At 42.1% G+C, this 18,583-nt stretch overlaps 1 protein-coding gene across 3 annotated transcripts in view; it reads left to right on the top strand.

Annotated features, from left to right (window-relative positions):
• Positions 1-18,583, top strand: part of EYA3 (EYA transcriptional coactivator and phosphatase 3) — a 41,606-nt gene that overhangs the window by 9,105 nt on the left and 13,918 nt on the right. For 2 of the 3 annotated variants that reach the window (XM_066564705.1, XM_066564706.1), the window contains 7 exons: positions 1,615-1,712; positions 3,640-3,683; positions 5,671-5,753; positions 8,425-8,491; positions 9,277-9,419; positions 13,583-13,720; positions 18,393-18,475. In XM_066564705.1, the coding sequence (XP_066420802.1) occupies positions 1,680-1,712; positions 3,640-3,683; positions 5,671-5,753; positions 8,425-8,491; positions 9,277-9,419; positions 13,583-13,720; positions 18,393-18,475 (591 nt within the window). In that variant the 5' untranslated portion in view covers positions 1,615-1,679. Of the gene's footprint in view, positions 1-1,297; positions 1,713-3,639; positions 3,684-5,670; positions 5,754-8,424; positions 8,492-9,276; positions 9,420-13,582; positions 13,721-18,392; positions 18,476-18,583 lie in introns of those variants that run through there. The other variant, XM_066564707.1, reaches the window with a different exon arrangement.

Raw genomic sequence — 18,583 nt, forward strand, 5'->3', positions numbered from 1 at the left:
AGTTTCTCTTCAGTCCTAATTTTTCTGTTATTTCTACAAAAAATAAATAAGATTTACATTTAAAATAAAACTGGTTGAAACTGGTGGAGGAAAAACTGCAAAGGTGACAATAGTGCTTTGTATTGTAGACTTGTGTGTTGTGAATAGGGTCATTTCCAAAGAACCTGAATTATGGGAAAAAACTAATTGTGAATTCGAGTTCAGGCAATAAGGGTAAGTAGCTTTGATTAGGAGTGGCAGCCTTGCAAAATCCTCAGACCGTCAATGAAACCTTATCCTGCCACATACAATACACCCTGGCACGTAAGACCTGCCCTCAAATGAAGGAGAAACCTTTTGTGTTTTCTTGGTTAATTTGCAATTATTGCAGGCTGCAGAGCATCCCCGAGGCTGGCACGTGGGGCCGGGCTGTGGGCAGGCTGCACGTGCTGCCAGGGTAAGTAGGTCTGGCAGGAGCCAGGCAGGGGACACAGCCATGGTTTTCAGGACACCAGAAAGTTGTTTTTGTAAACCAGTTCAGTCACTTTGTGCGGGGATAATCCCGTGGTTTGGAGGTGCCTGAAGACTCCGGGCAGGGTGGGTAAACAGAAGGTCCTAGAGGAAGGAGTGGTGTGTAAAAAAGCCACTTTCACATTACTGCAGACACTTAGAGCTGGACTTTGTGGCTGTGGAGGCAGGAATAGGTTGTACCTCAGCACAGAAAGTCTCTGGATTTTGTTTCTCCAACCCACCAAGAGTTTTTCAGTATTTCTTCTGATTTCTGCAGTCCCCTGAAGTTGTGCTGTGTGGGTGTGTGGCAGAGGACGCAGCTCAGGGAAAGCTGCTCTGAAGAGGTTGGGGTTGGTTTTAATAAAGTGGCTCCAAAATGAGCTGCAGAAGGAACAAAAACACAGATCATAGTGCTCGTGCACATCAGGTGGGCAGAGGGGGGAGCCAGCAGATCACAGGCCTTTCTCTTTTGCCCAGCAAATTGCAAAAGTTAATCAGGTTGTGAAAATATTATGCAAAATTTCTTTTTCATGATTTTAAGTCCCTGGAAAGCAGCAGCTTTTTGATGTAGTATATAAGATCTCTCCGCTAAATGCTTCCAAAATAAAAATTCTTTTATAAAATTTCATCAAACTTCTCTTTTTGAAAGGTGCATTTGAAATAATGAACTTGCTTTGTGAGTTTGGTGGGGAACAGCACTGTGTGTAAATGCATTTAGGTGCACAGTTTTGTCCTGATTTTTTTTTTTATTGTTATATAAATGTTCTAAATTAAAACAGGTTAGATTGAATCATGCTGTTTACTGACCTAGTAGACCAGATTTGATCATTTAAACTGTCTTTAAAATCATGGTGCACGTGTCTGATTAGTGTGTTAGCTTCTGCAGTCAACGTGGTCCTAGCAAATGATGTAGAAATGTACCATGTGCATGAAGAATCTGTATCTTCAAAGCTTAAAGCTAAATCCCTTGTTTATGAACTCTTTCCATATATGAATTTTGTATTTTATTTGGGAGATGGCCACACGAGTTTTAGGGGAGGAGTATATAACAATTAATATTCTCTGATAGCCTACATGATAAGCCCCCAAAAAGTACATAAAGCCATGAACACCTTTTTTTAACAGGGCTTGAAGACTGCTGAGGAACACACGATTTGAATCATTTAAGCATTAAAATAATAGTAATACCCATGGAAGAGCCACAAGACTTACCCGAGCAACCAGTAAGTACATTTTAAAAAGGCTGAAAATGAAAATCTAAAACAAATTGGTGATCTCACAGTTTTGGTATACAGTTCTTTTTAACTAATATTGGAAAAGAAGGCTAATACTTAGTGTATTTATCCAGAGGGCAAAAAGCATTTTGTTGTTCGTAAAATTTAATTTACTATAATTTACAAAAAGCATTTTGTTGTTCGTAAAATTTAATTTACTATAATTTACAAAAAGCATTTTGTTGTTCATAAAATTTAATTTACTATAATTGTACAGGCAGTAGTAAGAAAGGAGTAGTTATAAGTTCTTGAACTTTATGATGTTTCTATGCAAAATGATTACTCAGAAAACCAGACTTATCTCAAGCCTGTTGTAGAGAAAATAAAATTCACTATTACAGGGACAAATTCAGCATGCTGGGTATTACAGAGTGTATAGTCTTTAATTCTTCTTATGCTTGAGATCTTGGAAAGATCCTGTGATTCATTGTTTCCACAAGTGGAAGGCATTTTTAAATGACTGATGTAGCAGTAGGTTGGGGTAGGGAATCATGACTGAAGGGTAAAGTTGCTACATGTACGTGAAATATTTGCAATACTGTTTGCATTATCAATAACTGATATTAACACAGCATGGAGGTGTTGGTAGAGAATTATCAGTACAGTATGAGATTAATGAAATCGTGTATCTAAAACATAATAGCATAGGAATGAAGCAGAAATGTTTGTATTAACGTTCTGTTCCCCAAATAAACCTGGCACAAACTCCACAAGAAATTGCCAAGTTACAAAGGGAGTGATGCTTCTAATCTTGGATACCTTGTCAAATGCACACAGAAACAGAATAATGTGCTTGAGGGCACTTGGGGTGTGTTGTAATTGAAAAGATTTTGATGCCTTTTTAATGTGAGAATTTAATATTCTTCAGTTAAACTCGTTAGAAAATACATTAATGTCATTGATGCAATTTTATGATTTAGGAACAAAATCAAATGAAATGGAAATGTAAAATTATTCAGAACTTGGATTTCTACAAGTTGCAGATGATGGGCTTGAGTAATATCCACAAAATGTGAAACTAAGCAGCAAAACCATATAGTTTGTACTCCACCTATTTGAAGAGTTTAAAAATGAATTCCCTGTACTTAAGGAAATCTCTCTAAATACATCCTAATATAATGAAAACTGTCTTTATTCTTTAGAGCATGAGAGATAGGGTACAGCTAATTTTCAGTGGTGTGTCCTTTAAGCAGATTCTGCTGTAATATTCAGCTAAAGATTTTCTTGGTAATTTAAGAATACCAGTGATACCAGTCAGTCATTCTGTGGCAGAGTATGAGACTGAATGGATCATAATGAATGAGAGAGGCAGTCATGGCATTTTCTTGCAGGAGAAACTCACCCTGGCATCCTTCTGAGAGTTTCACAGTAATGTTTGTACCTTGCAGAAACCAAATTTGTGTTCAAGCCAGTGGTGTAATACCCTGTACAGGAACAGGATCCAGCTGGCACCTACAAAATGAGAAAAAGTGCTGTATTGGTTTTAGTCAGGAGTCAAAACTCCTAATTTATTACAGAAAAAGCATTCATGTTCCTATCTTAAAATATAGGGGGAAAAGAGCAAAGTTTGTGCTGAATCCAGGCAGAATAAGATTTTCTTCAAATTTATGACTGTTTTATTCAATTTCCACAAAACTGTCCTTACCAGCCATTTTTGTGGCTTTATATCTCAGCACCTGTTACTAATGTAACTAACATGACAATTCTGCTATACAAGATCCAGTGTTAGCCCTTGTTTTCCAATTAGGAAAAAACTTGGTTTGAGATGAAGAGCCCATGGTTACACCAGTGAGTTCTGGAGTGCAGGACATTCAGCCAGCATTGTGAACCCTCCAGCTTGTGTTAGTTGTAGCTCTGAACATTTTTGTCTTTGCAGGTGAAAAAAGCCAAGATGCAAGAATCCAGAGACCAGAGCCTGAGGTATGGGATTTTAAATTTGATTTTAGTGTAGAACAGTTCTTTATGGTCTTTTACAATTATAAAGCTTTCATTTTAGAAATTTGCCTCTTGATTTATTTTTTACAGAGCTATGGAAAATAAAGTTGTATTTGGATTTGGTATAATTTTGATTAAGTTCCCAATAAAAAGTAATTAACTAGCTTTGTGATATAAAGCTTTTATAAAAGTGGCCACAAAAAGAATGGCATCATCACACCTATCTTTCACAGAATGAGACTGAAATAACATGCATTTAATTTGGTGAGACTCAGGATATTTTAATAATATCTGTACTACTGTTCTTAGTGAAACTCTGTGGGTAACTGCTATGAGAAATGAAACTCTTGAATTGGTAGCTTCTCCTATTTAAAGCTATTGTGTGATACTATTTTTATCCTCAGTAGATGCTTTTTGATCATGATTGTATTTAGGAATTACCTATTATTATTACTACTTAGAATAGCTATATTAGGATTTATTCTGCTTCTCTGAGTAGCAGCAAACTCAGTGAGGAAAGTTTTCTTTTTGGAGTCTCTGCCATTCCAATAAGAGCAAGGAGGAAACACCATTTCTGCAGGAGTGGTCCTGTTCTATATTCTCAAAATTAGAATTTTGATCTAATCACACAAGCTCCCTTTCTGGCCCATCTGAGTCAGAGAAATCAGATCTTAGGGAGGGTTTTTTCCCTCTCTTGGGTAGAGAGGTCTGAGCATGTTGAGGGGCTCTCCCTTCTCCCTCTGTGTCACCCTGCTTCAGCACAACCACACCTTCCCTATGGGCACAGGGAGCTCAAGATTTGAGTATAAACATCCTTGGATTTTAAAATTGTGGACATCCAGTATTTAAAAACAGAAGAGAGGGGTGGGATAAAGTTGCATTTCTAACTTGATTAAATATTCTGTTTAAATATTCTTGCTCTGTTTTGATAAGGCTATACATGAATTTAAGTTTAACCAATGGATTAATTGGAAAGAATTTATTGGACCTGTTTCTCCCTTTTCTCTGCACTGCAGGAGGGGAAGGAGGGAGAAAAAAATCAGTTTAGTTGGGTTCAGAAAGCAGGGATGGGTGGGGAAAGGTGTTGCAAGGTTTGGGTTTATTTCTCATACAGCCTCCTGCTCCTTGTGTAGTTCAGCTCAGACACCTTTAGGCTCTTCCTGAGAATTTAATTTGCTCATCCAACACAAAACTGTGCAGTTGTTTTTTGTTGGGATGCTGAATGGAGTCAGGTGATGGAGGGAGGCAGAGAGGACCATGCTTGGTGCACACCTGAGCTACAAGGTGCAGTTCCTTTGGCTCCTTCACCTTGAGAAACTGCAGTTTCAAAATATCAGAACAGCACAGAGATGGCTCAAAACTTCATGAAAAGCTGTGTTGCAGAACTAGCAATAATAAAACTAAAGCCTGGAAGGCAATAATCAAGGACAAAACAGTTTCATTTAGAAATTACCTGTACTTCCTACTCTGTACATGAACAAAGCAACATCAGCATGGAACTGAAACAATGTGGGACAAATCCAGAATAATCTAGTAACCTGCAAATATTTAAGCAGAGAAGTGACCCCCAGTCCAAGGATGTTTCAGCACTGCTCCTCAGGGACAAATGCAGCAGTGAGGCCATGCCCATGGCAGGGAGCCTGTGGCAGCAGGGTCACACAGCACTGCTGGCAGCACTTCCTTGGCTGCTGAGGTGTTTCTCACAGAAGCCACCCCTGAAGCCCCCCCTCTACCAAACCCTGGCCACTCAAACCCCATATGATGTCTAATTGTCTAAACATCCCGTTTGATGTCTAATTCCAGGTGCAGATCTCTCTTTCAGAATCTCTTCCTGAAATAGCAAAGAGCACAGGGCTAGGTTTTGTGAAGAGTTAGTTTTCCCTGGTCAGAAAGGTTGAACCCAGGGGTTATGATGGCCAAGGATGTTAATTTAAGAGTTCATAATGCTAATACTGAACCTTTGTTGTCCTAGCAGTCATGTGAGCAGCACAGAAGTCAGTGATCAGAAAACTGAATCTTCAAACCTTGGTTCAAACCTTCCCATGTCCAGTGAGAGTGAGTACCTGGAGTTCTCCCATTGTCCTTCCCCATGTCTTTCCCTGGTACCATGCCACATCAACCATGAGCTTTGTCTCCTCCTTGTAATCCTTAGCCTGCTCTCACTATCAGTTGTAAAGTGAACATTTGCTATAGTGTTTACAAAGTGTTAATGCCTGATGGTAAGGAAATATCAGTTTCTAACAAATATTTTTGTCACTGCCCCTCAGCTGGCTGTTGGGTGCTTTTGAGTGCTGCTGTGTCTTATCTGCCTTAGACATGATTCTTCTTGAGGATTGAGTTAATATCAGTTGTAATGCCTGTTGTAAACATGTTTTATAAATCATTATCTCTACACAGCTGGTTGGGTCCTTTGTAGCAATATGCCATACACTTCATCTTAGACTCTGAATTGTATTGAATGTCTGCAGAAAGCTCTCAGGGAATAACAGAGAGGAAACAGGCAGGGAATACAAAGATTGCATACTAAGTGAAAAGTGGAGTGTGTCCTTTCTCTTGAAAAAAGAGGGCTGGAAGTTATTAGGAAAGTCAGATTCCTTTGACTGCCAATACATATTTTGAAGTGTAAGTCAGCTCACCTTAGCTGAAAGTGTGTAAGGTGTGACTTCCCACTGTAATTGATTCAATCATTGCTATTTTAATCCAGGCTGTGGTGTTGCACGAGTTAGGAGAAATTTCATCCTGCAAAACCTGACTGGATAAGCCATTTACAAATCCTAGAAACTGCATGCAGTGTTATTGTGGGATTTTTTGCTTTTTTACACTATTGCCTAATTCTTTTTATGCAGTTTTATAAATACAAGTTCTAGAAATATCATTACTACATAACTATTCAGATGAATATTGACTTTCTTAAAAAAACCCTACAAATTCTCAACATGTGGGAACTGACAAGTGTTAGAGGAAAGCCTTTAGGTCCAAAAGTTCCCAGTTTGTGTTTGCTGTTGTATCCTTGAGCTACGTGGGCTTCACACTGTGAGCAAAGGCAAACACCGAGGAGCAGAGGAAGGTGATTCATGGATCATTTGGGAGGTTCAGCACATCTGGTTGATGGTTTGTACTTCTCAGCTGCTGGTGTTCAGATCACACAAAGAGGAGGTTTTTGATTTTGAGGTGGCAGAATGCACATTGGGGTTAGAGCTGCCTGTGGCAGTGTCTTGCTTTCCTCAGTGTAACTCAGGAGAGTTTACCAGGTGGTCATACAAGAGCAATAATGCAGGTCCAGTATGGAAATGCCAACTTTTTGAGCACGTTATTGGCATTGGATCAAATACCAAGGCAGAGGATGCTGTTATCCATAACCCTATTTTGGAGGCTGTTAATTGAGTCACTCCAGAGGGAGAGGGAAAATGTGGTCTCTTGTAATGGTAGGTGTGGGGTCCCTGGGGATACACAGTTAGCCTGAATTACCTCCTGGGCAAGCCTGGGTGCTTTGCTTTCAAAGGGGAATCTGCTGGATCCACAGCAGTGCAGCTGTGTTTGCTGAGGGTTTGGGCATGGTGCTTGTAGATCTGAGCTGATAAACCCCTGTGCTGTGCAGATACAGTCACAGCCCTTGCTGCACTGTGGTGGTGCCATGTGCCAGAGAGGCTACAGGGGCCAAATTCTGTGCTGGGCTCCTGCCAGAGAGGCTGCAAGGACCAAATTCTGTGCTGGGCTCCTGCCAGAGAGGCTGCACAGGACCAAATTCTGTGCTGGGCTCCTGCCAGAGAGGCTGCACAGGACCAAATTCTGTGCTGGGCTCCTGCCAGAGAGGCTGCAAGGGCCAAATTCTGTGCTGGGCTCCTGCCAGAGAGGCTGCAAGGACCAAATTCTGTGCTGGGCTCCTGCCCATTGTTGCTTTCCTGATGGACAGCTGAGTATTTAATCAGCTGATGTGAATCCAAGGGGTGTTTAAGGCTCTGGGATGAAGCCATAGGAGCCCAGACCCCATCTCCAGCCCAGCCTGGAGTGCTGTAATAGAGTTCTCTCACACAAAGTGTAGCAGAGCCATGGGCTGTGCTGACTGGGAACATTTGAAACATTTGGATTGCCAGCTGAGCCACTCTGTTTTACCAGCTTCAGAGTGCAATTGCTGTGGATTTATTGAAGCAGAAAAATCTGGTTAAATGTAGCTGCCAGCTTATTTTAGAGCCTTGTGCACTGCAGCTGTGCTTCCCTGGATATTTGTGATTAAGTTCATTGAGCTGGAGCTGTTCCTTTTTGCAGGAAAACTCTTTGCTGGAGCCATGCATGGACAGAGCACCTAGGGGATGAGGAAAGCTTGGCAAAACAGATGTTTGGTCTCTGCTCCAGGACACAGAAATGTTACACTTGGTGCAGATGAAGCCCCTTTGGCAAATACACAGGGGTTTGGGGAGGGCTGAAATCAAAGGTTTTTTATGACAGTTGCAAAAAATTATGGTACCAGCTGATAAAGAGAAAGAGCTGTGTTTCACAGGGAGGAATAGTGTGACTGACTGATCTACCTGCTGTGAGCTGGCAAAATATTTTGTGCCAGTTTAACAGTGTGTTTTTGAGAATTTGCTTTGAAACAGCTATTCAGGGCACTAAAACTCTTTGTAAAATACTGTGTGTTGACTAAAATGTACCATGAGTATTGATATTTGTCTTTATTTGTTGGGTTTTGAAAGCACCTCTGTAATTACACAAATTTATTTTTTTTCAGTTATGACATGCACTGATTATATCCCAAGGTCATCAAATGATTATACCTCACAAATGTATTCTGCAAAGTAAGTCAAGAAATTGTTACTGAGTTCTGTAACTATTATTTCTCTCTGAAGTAATTTTTTTGTATCTTCATGCATTTCTCCAGTGCAGTAAATCCCACTATTGGCAGCAGTTACTCATTGCTGGAGACACTGTACTTAACAGAATTTACCCTTTAGCTTTAGTGACTGTTGTTTTATAAATGATAAATGAAAGCCCCACAAAGATAAATGAAGCCCTTCAAGTAATTAACATGATAGTCTTGGTGAATAATGCACCTGAAATTTGTCAAATAAACAAATTGAACATAAATAAATACAAGGGGAATATAAGATTTTCTCATCATTCAGTGTGTTTAGGGATCTTTGTATTTTTTCCTGTTGGAGCAGGATAGGCTTTAACCCCTGCTTTTTGTTTTTGTGTAGTTTCTGTGTGTGTCCCCCTGGTTCTTACAGGTCCTGCTGGACTACAGCAGCTGCAGGCTCTGGTGTGGTCAGGCATGATGAGTGGGACTGACCACTCATGCCTGTTGGAATGGGGATGTGTCCCTCCCAGCCCACCCTGCCCTCCCAGCCTGGATCTCTGGCTCTGTGGAGGAGGGATTTTCCCTGCTGTCACTGCAGGCAGCACCTGTCAACTCAAGAGCCTGCCTTGGGGAGCACAAGAGGCTTATTACACTAAGAGGAATTGTCAGTCTGAGTAGTTTCTCCTTTCTGGAGCAATTATTGAATGTGTCTTTTGGTTTGAAGGCTGAAAGCTGCATAATGTAAACAGTTCTTGCTGACTTTTGTTCTCTCTTTTCCCCAAGGCCATATGCACATATCCTCTCTGTACCAGTATCAGAAACAATGAGCCCTTACCCTGCTCAGCCTCAGTACCAAGCACTACAGCAGTCCCAGCCCTACACCATCTACCCCCAGACCACCCAGACCTATGGACTACCTCCTTTTGGTAAAAAGTGACTCTTCAAAGATTTCTCTGTGCCTGCAATTACTGTTTTATGTCTCAGTAAAAAGCCAATGTTAAGCATAACCACTCATGTTGGAGAGAAGGGTTTGTAGGAGAGCACATAGCTTAAACTGTAGATGGGCACTGATCTCTTGATGGGGCTTCAACTTAAAAAATAAGATTTTTTACAAAGCTGTTACTTTGGATCTCCCCATGAAGTTTGCCATATGATTCTTGGTTTGGGATCATCATTGTCTCTAGTTGTGGTATAGCTGTGTTTGTGCAGTTTCCTTCTTAGTGAAATCACACAACACTCCATACTACAACTCCCTTCTCCCTTCTCCCTTCTCCCTTCTCCCTTCTCCCTTCTCCCTTCCCCTTTCCCCTTTCCCCTTCCTCCTTTCCTTGTTGTTATCCACAATTATGACATTTTTATTTCATCTTTCACCAAATGAGAGCTCATGCTAAAATGTCTCCAAGTTTACTAGGCAAATAATTTCCTTAATTTGCTCTAATAACTGAGCCCTTTTAGTAGCTATTCCAGTCTCTGCAAATGCAGCTCCCAAAACCAGGAAGGGAGCAGAGGCTGTTTTATCCCTTAGCAGGGAACATCACAGCACCATGCAGGGAGCTGGGGGAGCACCCTGGCTGCCTGTGGCAGTGCTGGAGTCACCACCCCTTGCAGAGGACATGGTGGTGCTGGATTTATGCTTGGACTTGTTGATCCTAAAGGTCTTTTCCAACTTTTACCATTCTGTGATTCTAAATATATGTCTCAGGGGCTTGTGGTTGAACAGCCATAGGCACTGAGCCTCTTGCAGATTTATCTGTAATGCTAAAATCTTGGTACCTTGATGTGTGTAAACATGAATTTTTTTCTAGTTAAAGAATTAAATGTCTTTGAATAACAACAGCTACATTTCTGGCTTTTGTTAGCTGCTGACAGAACATGGGCTTTTGTAAAGGTTACAAAACAATTGATTTGTCATTATGTATTTGAAAGATGGTGTAGGAAGGATAATAAATCCAGACTTGGCTTTGTTAAACACAAGTTAAATTGCTAATACTGTAATTACTAATGGTTGCTGGAACATACTCCTCCTCACTGGGTACCTGCACTTTGGTTTCAGTGCCTTGTTGCACTGGTTTTTGCTGTATCTGAGCAGTGCCTGATGGTTTCCTTTGCTTCATTTATTTGGTGGGTTTTGATAGTGTATTGTGCATGGTGCACTGGGGCTGCTTCATGTGCTGTTGTGTGTTTTAATGTGTCACATGCTGGTGTTTTTAAAGGCAAATATTTGTAAATATATGGAGTGCTCCAGTGAAGTTGTTTAAAACAGTGGTTTAGACTTCTGCAAATTTGGAAGGAGGGAGGGAAGGTGTAGGGGTTTTGTTGGAGTATTGTGGGTGTGATGTTTTGTTGGTTGCAGTAGTGGTGGCTGTATCTGGGGGCAGTGTTCACTTTTTAAAGGCAGAGGTTCTGGAGTGCAGGGGTACTCAGCTCCTTCAATATCATAGTCTAAATGTAACACTAGAAATTCTTCTGAAGGCCAGGAAGGAGATCTGCATTTTCTATTGACTTCAAAGGAGCTTTCCTCTGTAAAATATCCAAAATGTCATCAGTTACTGAAATGTCTGGTGTTGATTTTGCGGTCTGTTGTTAAACACCTGAATTTTTAGTGTGAAATCAAGTGTTAGGAAGATGTTAAAAGTCATTTCCAGTAATGGAAATCATAGTGGAGTGGTATCTGCTGAGTCATGCTGGGAAGATGGACCTTGCACAGTTTGATGGAGAGGTAGAAGGTAGAGGATTGAACATGCACACTGCAGAGGGAATTCTGGAAATTGCTTCTGCTCACAAAATCTCCAGTGAGCAGGTGAGGGCCAACAACTTGGTTTTACCAGCACCAGAGGGCTTTTACAGAGGTTGCTGTGTCTTTCTACCTTGTATTTGTTTCTATGCCAGAAAGAAGGCACCATGGCTTCTCTAACTGGGACAAACCAGCATGAAATTCAGGCAAGCTGACAAACACCAGCATAGTCTGGAGGTGGCTGAAGCCAGGATGCTCCTTCTAGAGAAGGGATGACCTATGCTCTTGGTGATTTGTCACCTCTCTTGGTGTTCAGTGCATTGTTCTGCATGGGATGCCCTTGTGGTCTAGAGAGATTTTATTAAAGAAGCATTAAAATAAGAGTGCTGACATCCAGGCTGCATAGCTGGGAGCTGGTATTAGAAGCACCATGGATGTGATGGTTTACATTAACTCAAGAAAAACCTGCAAGTGCTGGGATGTCCTGTGTGGGGCCTTTCCATGTCTGCAGGTGTGTGCTGGGACATTCTGTGGCATACAGTGCTGCCACTGGACATGGAAGAGTCTCATTCCTCCTCTCACAGCTTCTCCTCCATCATCCTTGAGGCTGTGCCAGCTTATCCTGCTGTCCTGCAGGACATTTGCCACCAGCCCAGGAGTGTGCCTGGGTATAGAAAGTATAAAGGGCATGTCTGTAACAGCAAGACAGGGAAGGCAGGGGCTGAAAGATGCTTTAGCACATGACCTGAATCACCCAGCCAGCACTGCCAGCACCTCTGTGTGTGTCTGACCTGGCTGGTCATTGTCCCACAGCATCCAGGGTGGGTTTGTGTTTCACTCTCAGGTTCTTTGGCACTTCTGCATGTCCTGTGAGCATCACACTGTGCTGCTGACTGCTCCTTGTCCCTCTGTCTTGTGCCCTAAGGAGCTTCTGGTTCCTGTCCCCTGTGAGAACTGCTCAGCCATTTGGAGATGGTGGCTCTCCCTTTCCAGGCTAAACAAACACAGCTACTCCCACTCTCCTTGGAGGATCTTTTTCACATATGTTGTGTTCTGGAGTTTCTGCAGTGTGTCTACAGTCTTTCTTAAAACAGCCTTTCCTTTTTGTTTGCTAATTATTGAGGTTCTGGAGGCTTGAAACCTTAACAAAGACACAACGTGAGAGTCAGAGTCAAACCCTGGGGTGACTGGGCAGAGGGGAGTGATTTAAGTTGACTGATAGGTGTCAGTTTGAGATCAGATATGTAAATAAATCAAAGGGCCGTTGCAGAATTTAATTCTGACAAAGCTGCAGCATCGAGTGGCTGCTCATGTCCAGCTTTATGGAGTCTCCCATGTCATTTAGGTAAGAAACCTGGAGCTCACAGCCCATGGCTCAGTCCTGCTGGAGTGGGTGAAGGGCTGCAGGGGCTTCTGCAGCCTTGGTACTGATCTCAGGCTGTTTCAAAAGGAGGGTGCCCTTTCTGATGGCCCTGAACTCTGTTCTAGCTCCAAATGTCCTTTGTCCCTCTGCTTTGCACACTCCTGCTTGTTTGTAAGTAGATCCTCTCAAAATATTTCTGCTTCCTAACCAGGGCCAGGGAGAACTGTCTTTGACTTTGGCTGTGGATTTGGAGACACTCAAATGAAAGCCTGAAGAGCCCTGAGGAGCAAGGCCTGAGCTGAGCTGCCTCAGTTGGACACTGTTGGCACCCATCAGTGCAGAGACCTCACCCTAACACAGCAGCCAAGCTGAGCCACGTGCTTGGTGTGCCCTGTACACATAATTACAGCCACTCTGCTCTCTGTGCTGTGCCCAGGGTTCTTACAAAGGCATTCCAAAACAACAGGAAGTCTGGAAGAAACATTCAGATTTTAAATTATTTTTTTAGCTCTATATTTGTTGTTGTCAGTCTAGGAAAATTACTGACTTGTGGCTTGGTTTAAAATATTCATCCCAAAGCCCAGTGAAGTAGTGGAAGTGTTAAGCTTGGCCTTCATAGATCCCAGCTTTGGCCTCACTGTGTAGCAGCTGATGTCACTTGCAGTGCTGTGCAGCTCAGCCCAAAGTCACAGCCATTGCAGGTCCTTTATCTGCATGGGCACTGAACCTCAGTGACCACAAACAGATTTTAGTTAAAAGCTTTGCAAATTAATCTTCTTGGTGCTTTTAATTTTCTCTTTTTCAGCCATTTTGTCACCAGCTCTAATCCCTGCACAGCCTGACAGCAGTGCTTACTATTGCCAAAATTAAACATTTTCCATGTGTCATTTGTTACTTGCTTTTGTGATGAGCAAAAATCTTCATCTGAGGAAGGAGCATGCTGTTTGGTCCTGGCATATTTGTTTGTAACTGGTCCAATTTATCTGATTCAGGTGCACTGTGGCCAGGTATGAAACCTGAAAGTGGTTTAATTCAGACTCCATCTACAAGTCAGCACAGTGTTCTTACCTGCACTACAGGGTTAACCACAAGCCAGCCCAGCCCAGCACATTATTCTTATTCCATTGAAGGTAACTTGGCATGGTTTTTATCTGCATCTCTCTCCACCTAACTGAGTCCAGATACCAAACTAGAGAGGCTTGCACGCTTGTCCTTGGTTTGTGCATGCTTCTTCATGCTTTGCCTCTTTTCTCCTTGTGCCTGTGTGTTTGTGGGGTTGTGTTTGCCTCCCCCCTGTGTGTGCACCAGGCTGGCTCGTTGGTGCCATGCTGCTGGGCTGAACAGGGTGAAGAGCAAATGGGAAGGGGAAAGAGGCTCCATCTTGTGTTCCTGCATGCTTTATTGGGAGTGCTCTTGCATTTGTGGTCTTTAGGTTGATGTCAGGAAATATGCTGACTGTGCAGTGAGATTTTTAAACATTTGTTTTTAATCCCTTCTGGAGGTAGATGGCTCTTGAATGTCACAGACACAGGTTGGTAGATCTGCTAGGAAGTGAATTTCTTAGTATAGAATTACCATTAAAATATTATAATTGCTGGAAGTGCCACATCTAAGAAGGCAGGTGCTGAATTTCACCAGTGTCCACAGCAGTGAATGTGCCAGATATCTGAATAATGAAATATTGTTGCTTATGGCACATATGTGCAAATTGATACCTTTTCTTTAGGCTGGAATTTGTCATTTAGGTTTTGGTGACAAATGGTGAAAGTTTGTCTCTTTCTCTGGAAATTTTATAAAGCATTTCAGGAATTTGTAATCTATGCCTTGTGGAATATTTTCACAAAATAATTCAGGGACTTGAGGAAATTTTTAGTTCAGCTTCCTACTCAAAGAGTAGTTGATACAGAATTCAGAACCAGATTGCTCAGAGCTTTGTCTAGTTACATCTCCAAAACCTCCAAGGACAGAAATTTTGCCACTTCCAGAACCTGACTGTCATTATGATGAATTTTTTTTTCTTTTGTTGACTCAGAGCTTTCACTCTTCCATGTTCTGACCATACCTCTCCTCCTGCTGCTGCACATCTGCAAAAAGAGCCTCTGTCTGTCCTCTCACTAATGTCCCTGCAGGTACCAGCACCTCCTCTCCTGGCTGGACAGTCCCTCTCCCCTGAAATGCCCCTTGCAGGGCACATTCTCCAGATCCCTGACTGGTTTGGTGCCTCTTTAGCAGAATTTTATCTGCTGAATTTTATCAGCACTGAATTTTATCAACATGTTTCTTGTGCTTGAGGGGCCAAACTGAATGCCACAACCAGATGTGGTCTCATGAGAGCCAAGAAAAGGAGGATTATTCTTAAAATTAGCAGTGAGTGGATTTTAGTATGCCTCTCACAGAGGAAAGTCCTGTGGTATGCCATGGTACTTGCTCAGCTTGCATTATTTAGACAGTCAATGGCCCAGTGTAGTATTTATCCTTAATTTACTTTTCACATTCATAACTGCATTCATAAATCAACTGCAATGAACTGATCATTTTTTGTGAGTGCACATGGGCTCCAGAAGCAGCAGGATCAGAGTTTTATTCATTGATTGAGGGAAAACAACTTTGTGCATCTTGACACTGAGCAAACCACTCTGGAATTCAATTAGTTAAACAAAAGGAAAGCAATACTGGAAATACTCCCTTTTTCCAGCTTAACCCTCCTTCCCACAGCAGAATGATTTTCTGAGTCTCACAGACCAGCCTGAGCTGCCAGGGCTCAGGATTGGTGCTACACAAGATTTCCCAGTGATGTCCCATGGGGGGCAGGTGGATGGATCCCTGGGGGTGCTGAGCAGACAGACCCATGTCAAGCCTTGTTCTGTGGAATTATAAAATCACAGACTTGTTTGGGTGGAAGGCACCTTAAAGATGATCCCCTTCCAACCCCTCTGCCATGGCAGGGACACCTCCCACTGTCCCAGGCTGCTCCAAGCCCTGTCCAGCCTGGCCTTGGGCACTGCCAGGGATCCAGGGGCAGCCCCAGCTGCTCTGGGCATCCTCACAGCCAAGAATTCCTTTCCAATGTCCCATCTAAGCCTGAACTCTGGCAGTGGGAAGCCATTCCCCCTTATCCTGTCACTCCATCCCTTGTCCAAAGTCCTTGTCCAGCTCTCTCTGAGCCCCTCTGGATGCTGGAAGGGGCTCTAAGGTCTCACTGGAGTTTTCTCTTCTGCAAACTGCTCAACCCCAGCTGTGTCAGATTTCACACAGGAGAAGGATTTTAATCTGTGCTGCTTGGAGAATGTGTGATGTGAGAAATCTCCCTGCAGGCTGCTCTCTGAAAGTGTGCACAAGTCACCCCAAAGTGTGCAAAAGTCACTCCAATGGTCCCAATACTGTTGCTTTTTTGGAAAAAAACTTTTTGCAGACTCGCAGGAAATGTTTCCTTTTTCAGATTTGCTCTATTTCCTTCTCAAGCAGCTCAGCAAGGGTTCAGGTCAGTACAGGGGCAGGTGGCAGGGAGGTGTTGAAAGGCTGGACAGAGTTGTTTCAATAGTAATCCCTGGAATATCTGTCTTTTCTTGCCACTCAAATCAGCAGGGTGAGACACAGCTGTACAATGGTGCTGAGCCACTGGAGGGGAATTTCAGTGCATGGTTCTGGCTTTGGCTCTTTGAAAATGATTGAAGCAAAGCAGATTGGGATTAATAAGGTAGAGACAGGGATGTAATGTCTGAGGATGAGGTCTGAAATGGGGGATAAAGAAGGGAAAATAGGAAAAGAGTCATGGCATCTTTAATTCAGTACTTGTGTCTGCTGGTCTTTAAACCTCAGCCCTTCAAGTCATGTTTGGCAAATCTTTGCCAAATATTTTTGCATGGTTCTGACGCATTCACAGGTAAAAGGAAGTGGCCCACAGTGCAGAAAGAATTGGTTCATCCCTGTGGTGGGAACTGTTTGAAAAAATCTGGTATGTAGCAATGTTTAGATACAGGATTATTAAAAAGGCCTGTTGGAGGGAGACCAGAGTTAAAATAAACAATGAAGTTCATGTGAGTGAATGCCAAACCTTTTTTCTCATTTCTTAACTTCTGTCATCAATCTCAGTGGAGAAGCAGCCTGTGCAGGGCATTACAGATAAGAATCACTTTCTGTTTCCTCTCCATGACAGTCCTGAGAGCAGTGGTGTAACAGTTTATCTTCCAAGGAGTTGCTCTGCTCTGGCTGCAGGTTTGTTCACTTAGCAAGGTTCTTTTCTGGAGAGCTGGGCTTCACAGAGGCCTAGGAAAGAACCTTCTCTTAAGGTGATAACAGCCTTGATAGTTTCCATCATGTGGAATTAATTGGAAGGAGCTTGATTTGGGAACTGCCCCTGGTTTTGAGCAGTTGTTTTGAGGAGTGTTTGTGACAGGTTCCTGGGCTCACACAGCTGGGCTTCAATACCTGTGCAGCTGCTGTAGGTCCTTGAGTGTCTTCACTGCCATTATTGCTGGTCAGTGCAGCCCTTTTGCCTTTTTCTAAATGTTTCTGGGGCTAATTACTTCCCTTTGCTTCCACAGAGAGGTCACCCTTCATATTTCTCATCTCCTGTAAATCCTGTGTATTTCTACACATCTTTTAAGATCTGTTTCTTTTCTTCACTTTTTTGAGGTGTATTTTGGATGCATTCCTCTTTCCAGGAGGCACCAGGTAGTGTTGGTGCTTGCCAAAGCACAACATACACTTGTTAAGAGTTCATGGTGGGTCTGTTTTCCTGGGGGAGCAGGACTGAATCCTTCAGAAGTTTGAGTTCTTGGGGTGAATTTTTGTGGTGGTATTTGCAGAAAATAAGGATTTTTCCCAGAGTGATGGTAAGGTAGGGATACTGTGAATTTCTACAAGTCTATATAAGCATCTAAAAGTGATTTTTTTTTTTTTTTGTTTATTTGTGTGCAGAGGAAGGTGGTTTAGAAAAGAAAATAGTTCTTGGTGGCATCTGGTTTTGTACATTCTGGTTTTGTTCCTGCTGATTTAATTATATATTTTTATCCTTGTGAGTCCCAAAACCCCATGCTGGGGAATGTTTAATGGAGTGGCCCTGTGTCTGCAACCCCCCAAAAACTGCTAAACCACTGGTGTTCCCAAGTGCTGCTCTAGCAGCTTCTTTTGTGTTTTAGGAGAACTTAATGCAGTGACACAAAGCTTAGGAAACATCTTCAAGGTGGTGCCAACAACTACACATCCCTAAGAACTCATCCTGTGAGCTGTTGACAGATTATTTCAGAAAATCACATCCAAAAAGCTGTTCTAGACACAGGGATGCTGGGAGAGATGCTCACTTTCTCCAGGAGGAAACACTCTATTTCTACTATTTGAAACTTCTTAATGTTTCCTTAAATTTTAAATCTAATTAGACTAAAAATGTTAAGTTTGATGCATTTTTAACAGAACTGATTTAAACACATTAATGTCCTTTTTCTTGATTTATTCTGATTCATTTTCAACTGCTACTGATTGATCATCAGAATGGGACTGTTATCTTATCAAATATGTAAAACCTTTTTAATTCTCCATCAATTGCTTAGCAACCATGGAGGGAAAAGGTTTCAGAACCACTGGAAAGGACTGTTTTTAAAGATGTACAAGCTCTTCTTTCCTTAAACCCAACTGAAATGTGACTGGTGTCAAAACACACCCCAGTCCTTTTCTGGGTGTTGGTAGCAGAGTGCTGCTGGAAGCACAAGTGCTTGCACATTTGCCTAGTAAGTATTTATTTCACAATTTGTCATTTTTTATGCTTTTCTAGAATATTTAATGCAGTAATTCTCAATTTTACAGCATCAACTACCAATGCCAGTCCAGTCTCTACATCCTCAACTGTTGTCAATATTTCCACATCAGCAGTAGCCAGCATCTCACAGGTAAAACTTCCTTGGTAAATTTATATGCACCATCTCCTTTACCTTTGTTTAACAAGTTGATCAAAATTTAAAATTAACATGGAAATGTCATTTCAAATGGAGCACAGT

The sequence above is a fragment of the Molothrus aeneus genome, chromosome 23 (assembly GCF_037042795.1).
Source record: "Molothrus aeneus isolate 106 chromosome 23, BPBGC_Maene_1.0, whole genome shotgun sequence".
NCBI lineage: Eukaryota > Metazoa > Chordata > Aves > Passeriformes > Icteridae > Molothrus > Molothrus aeneus.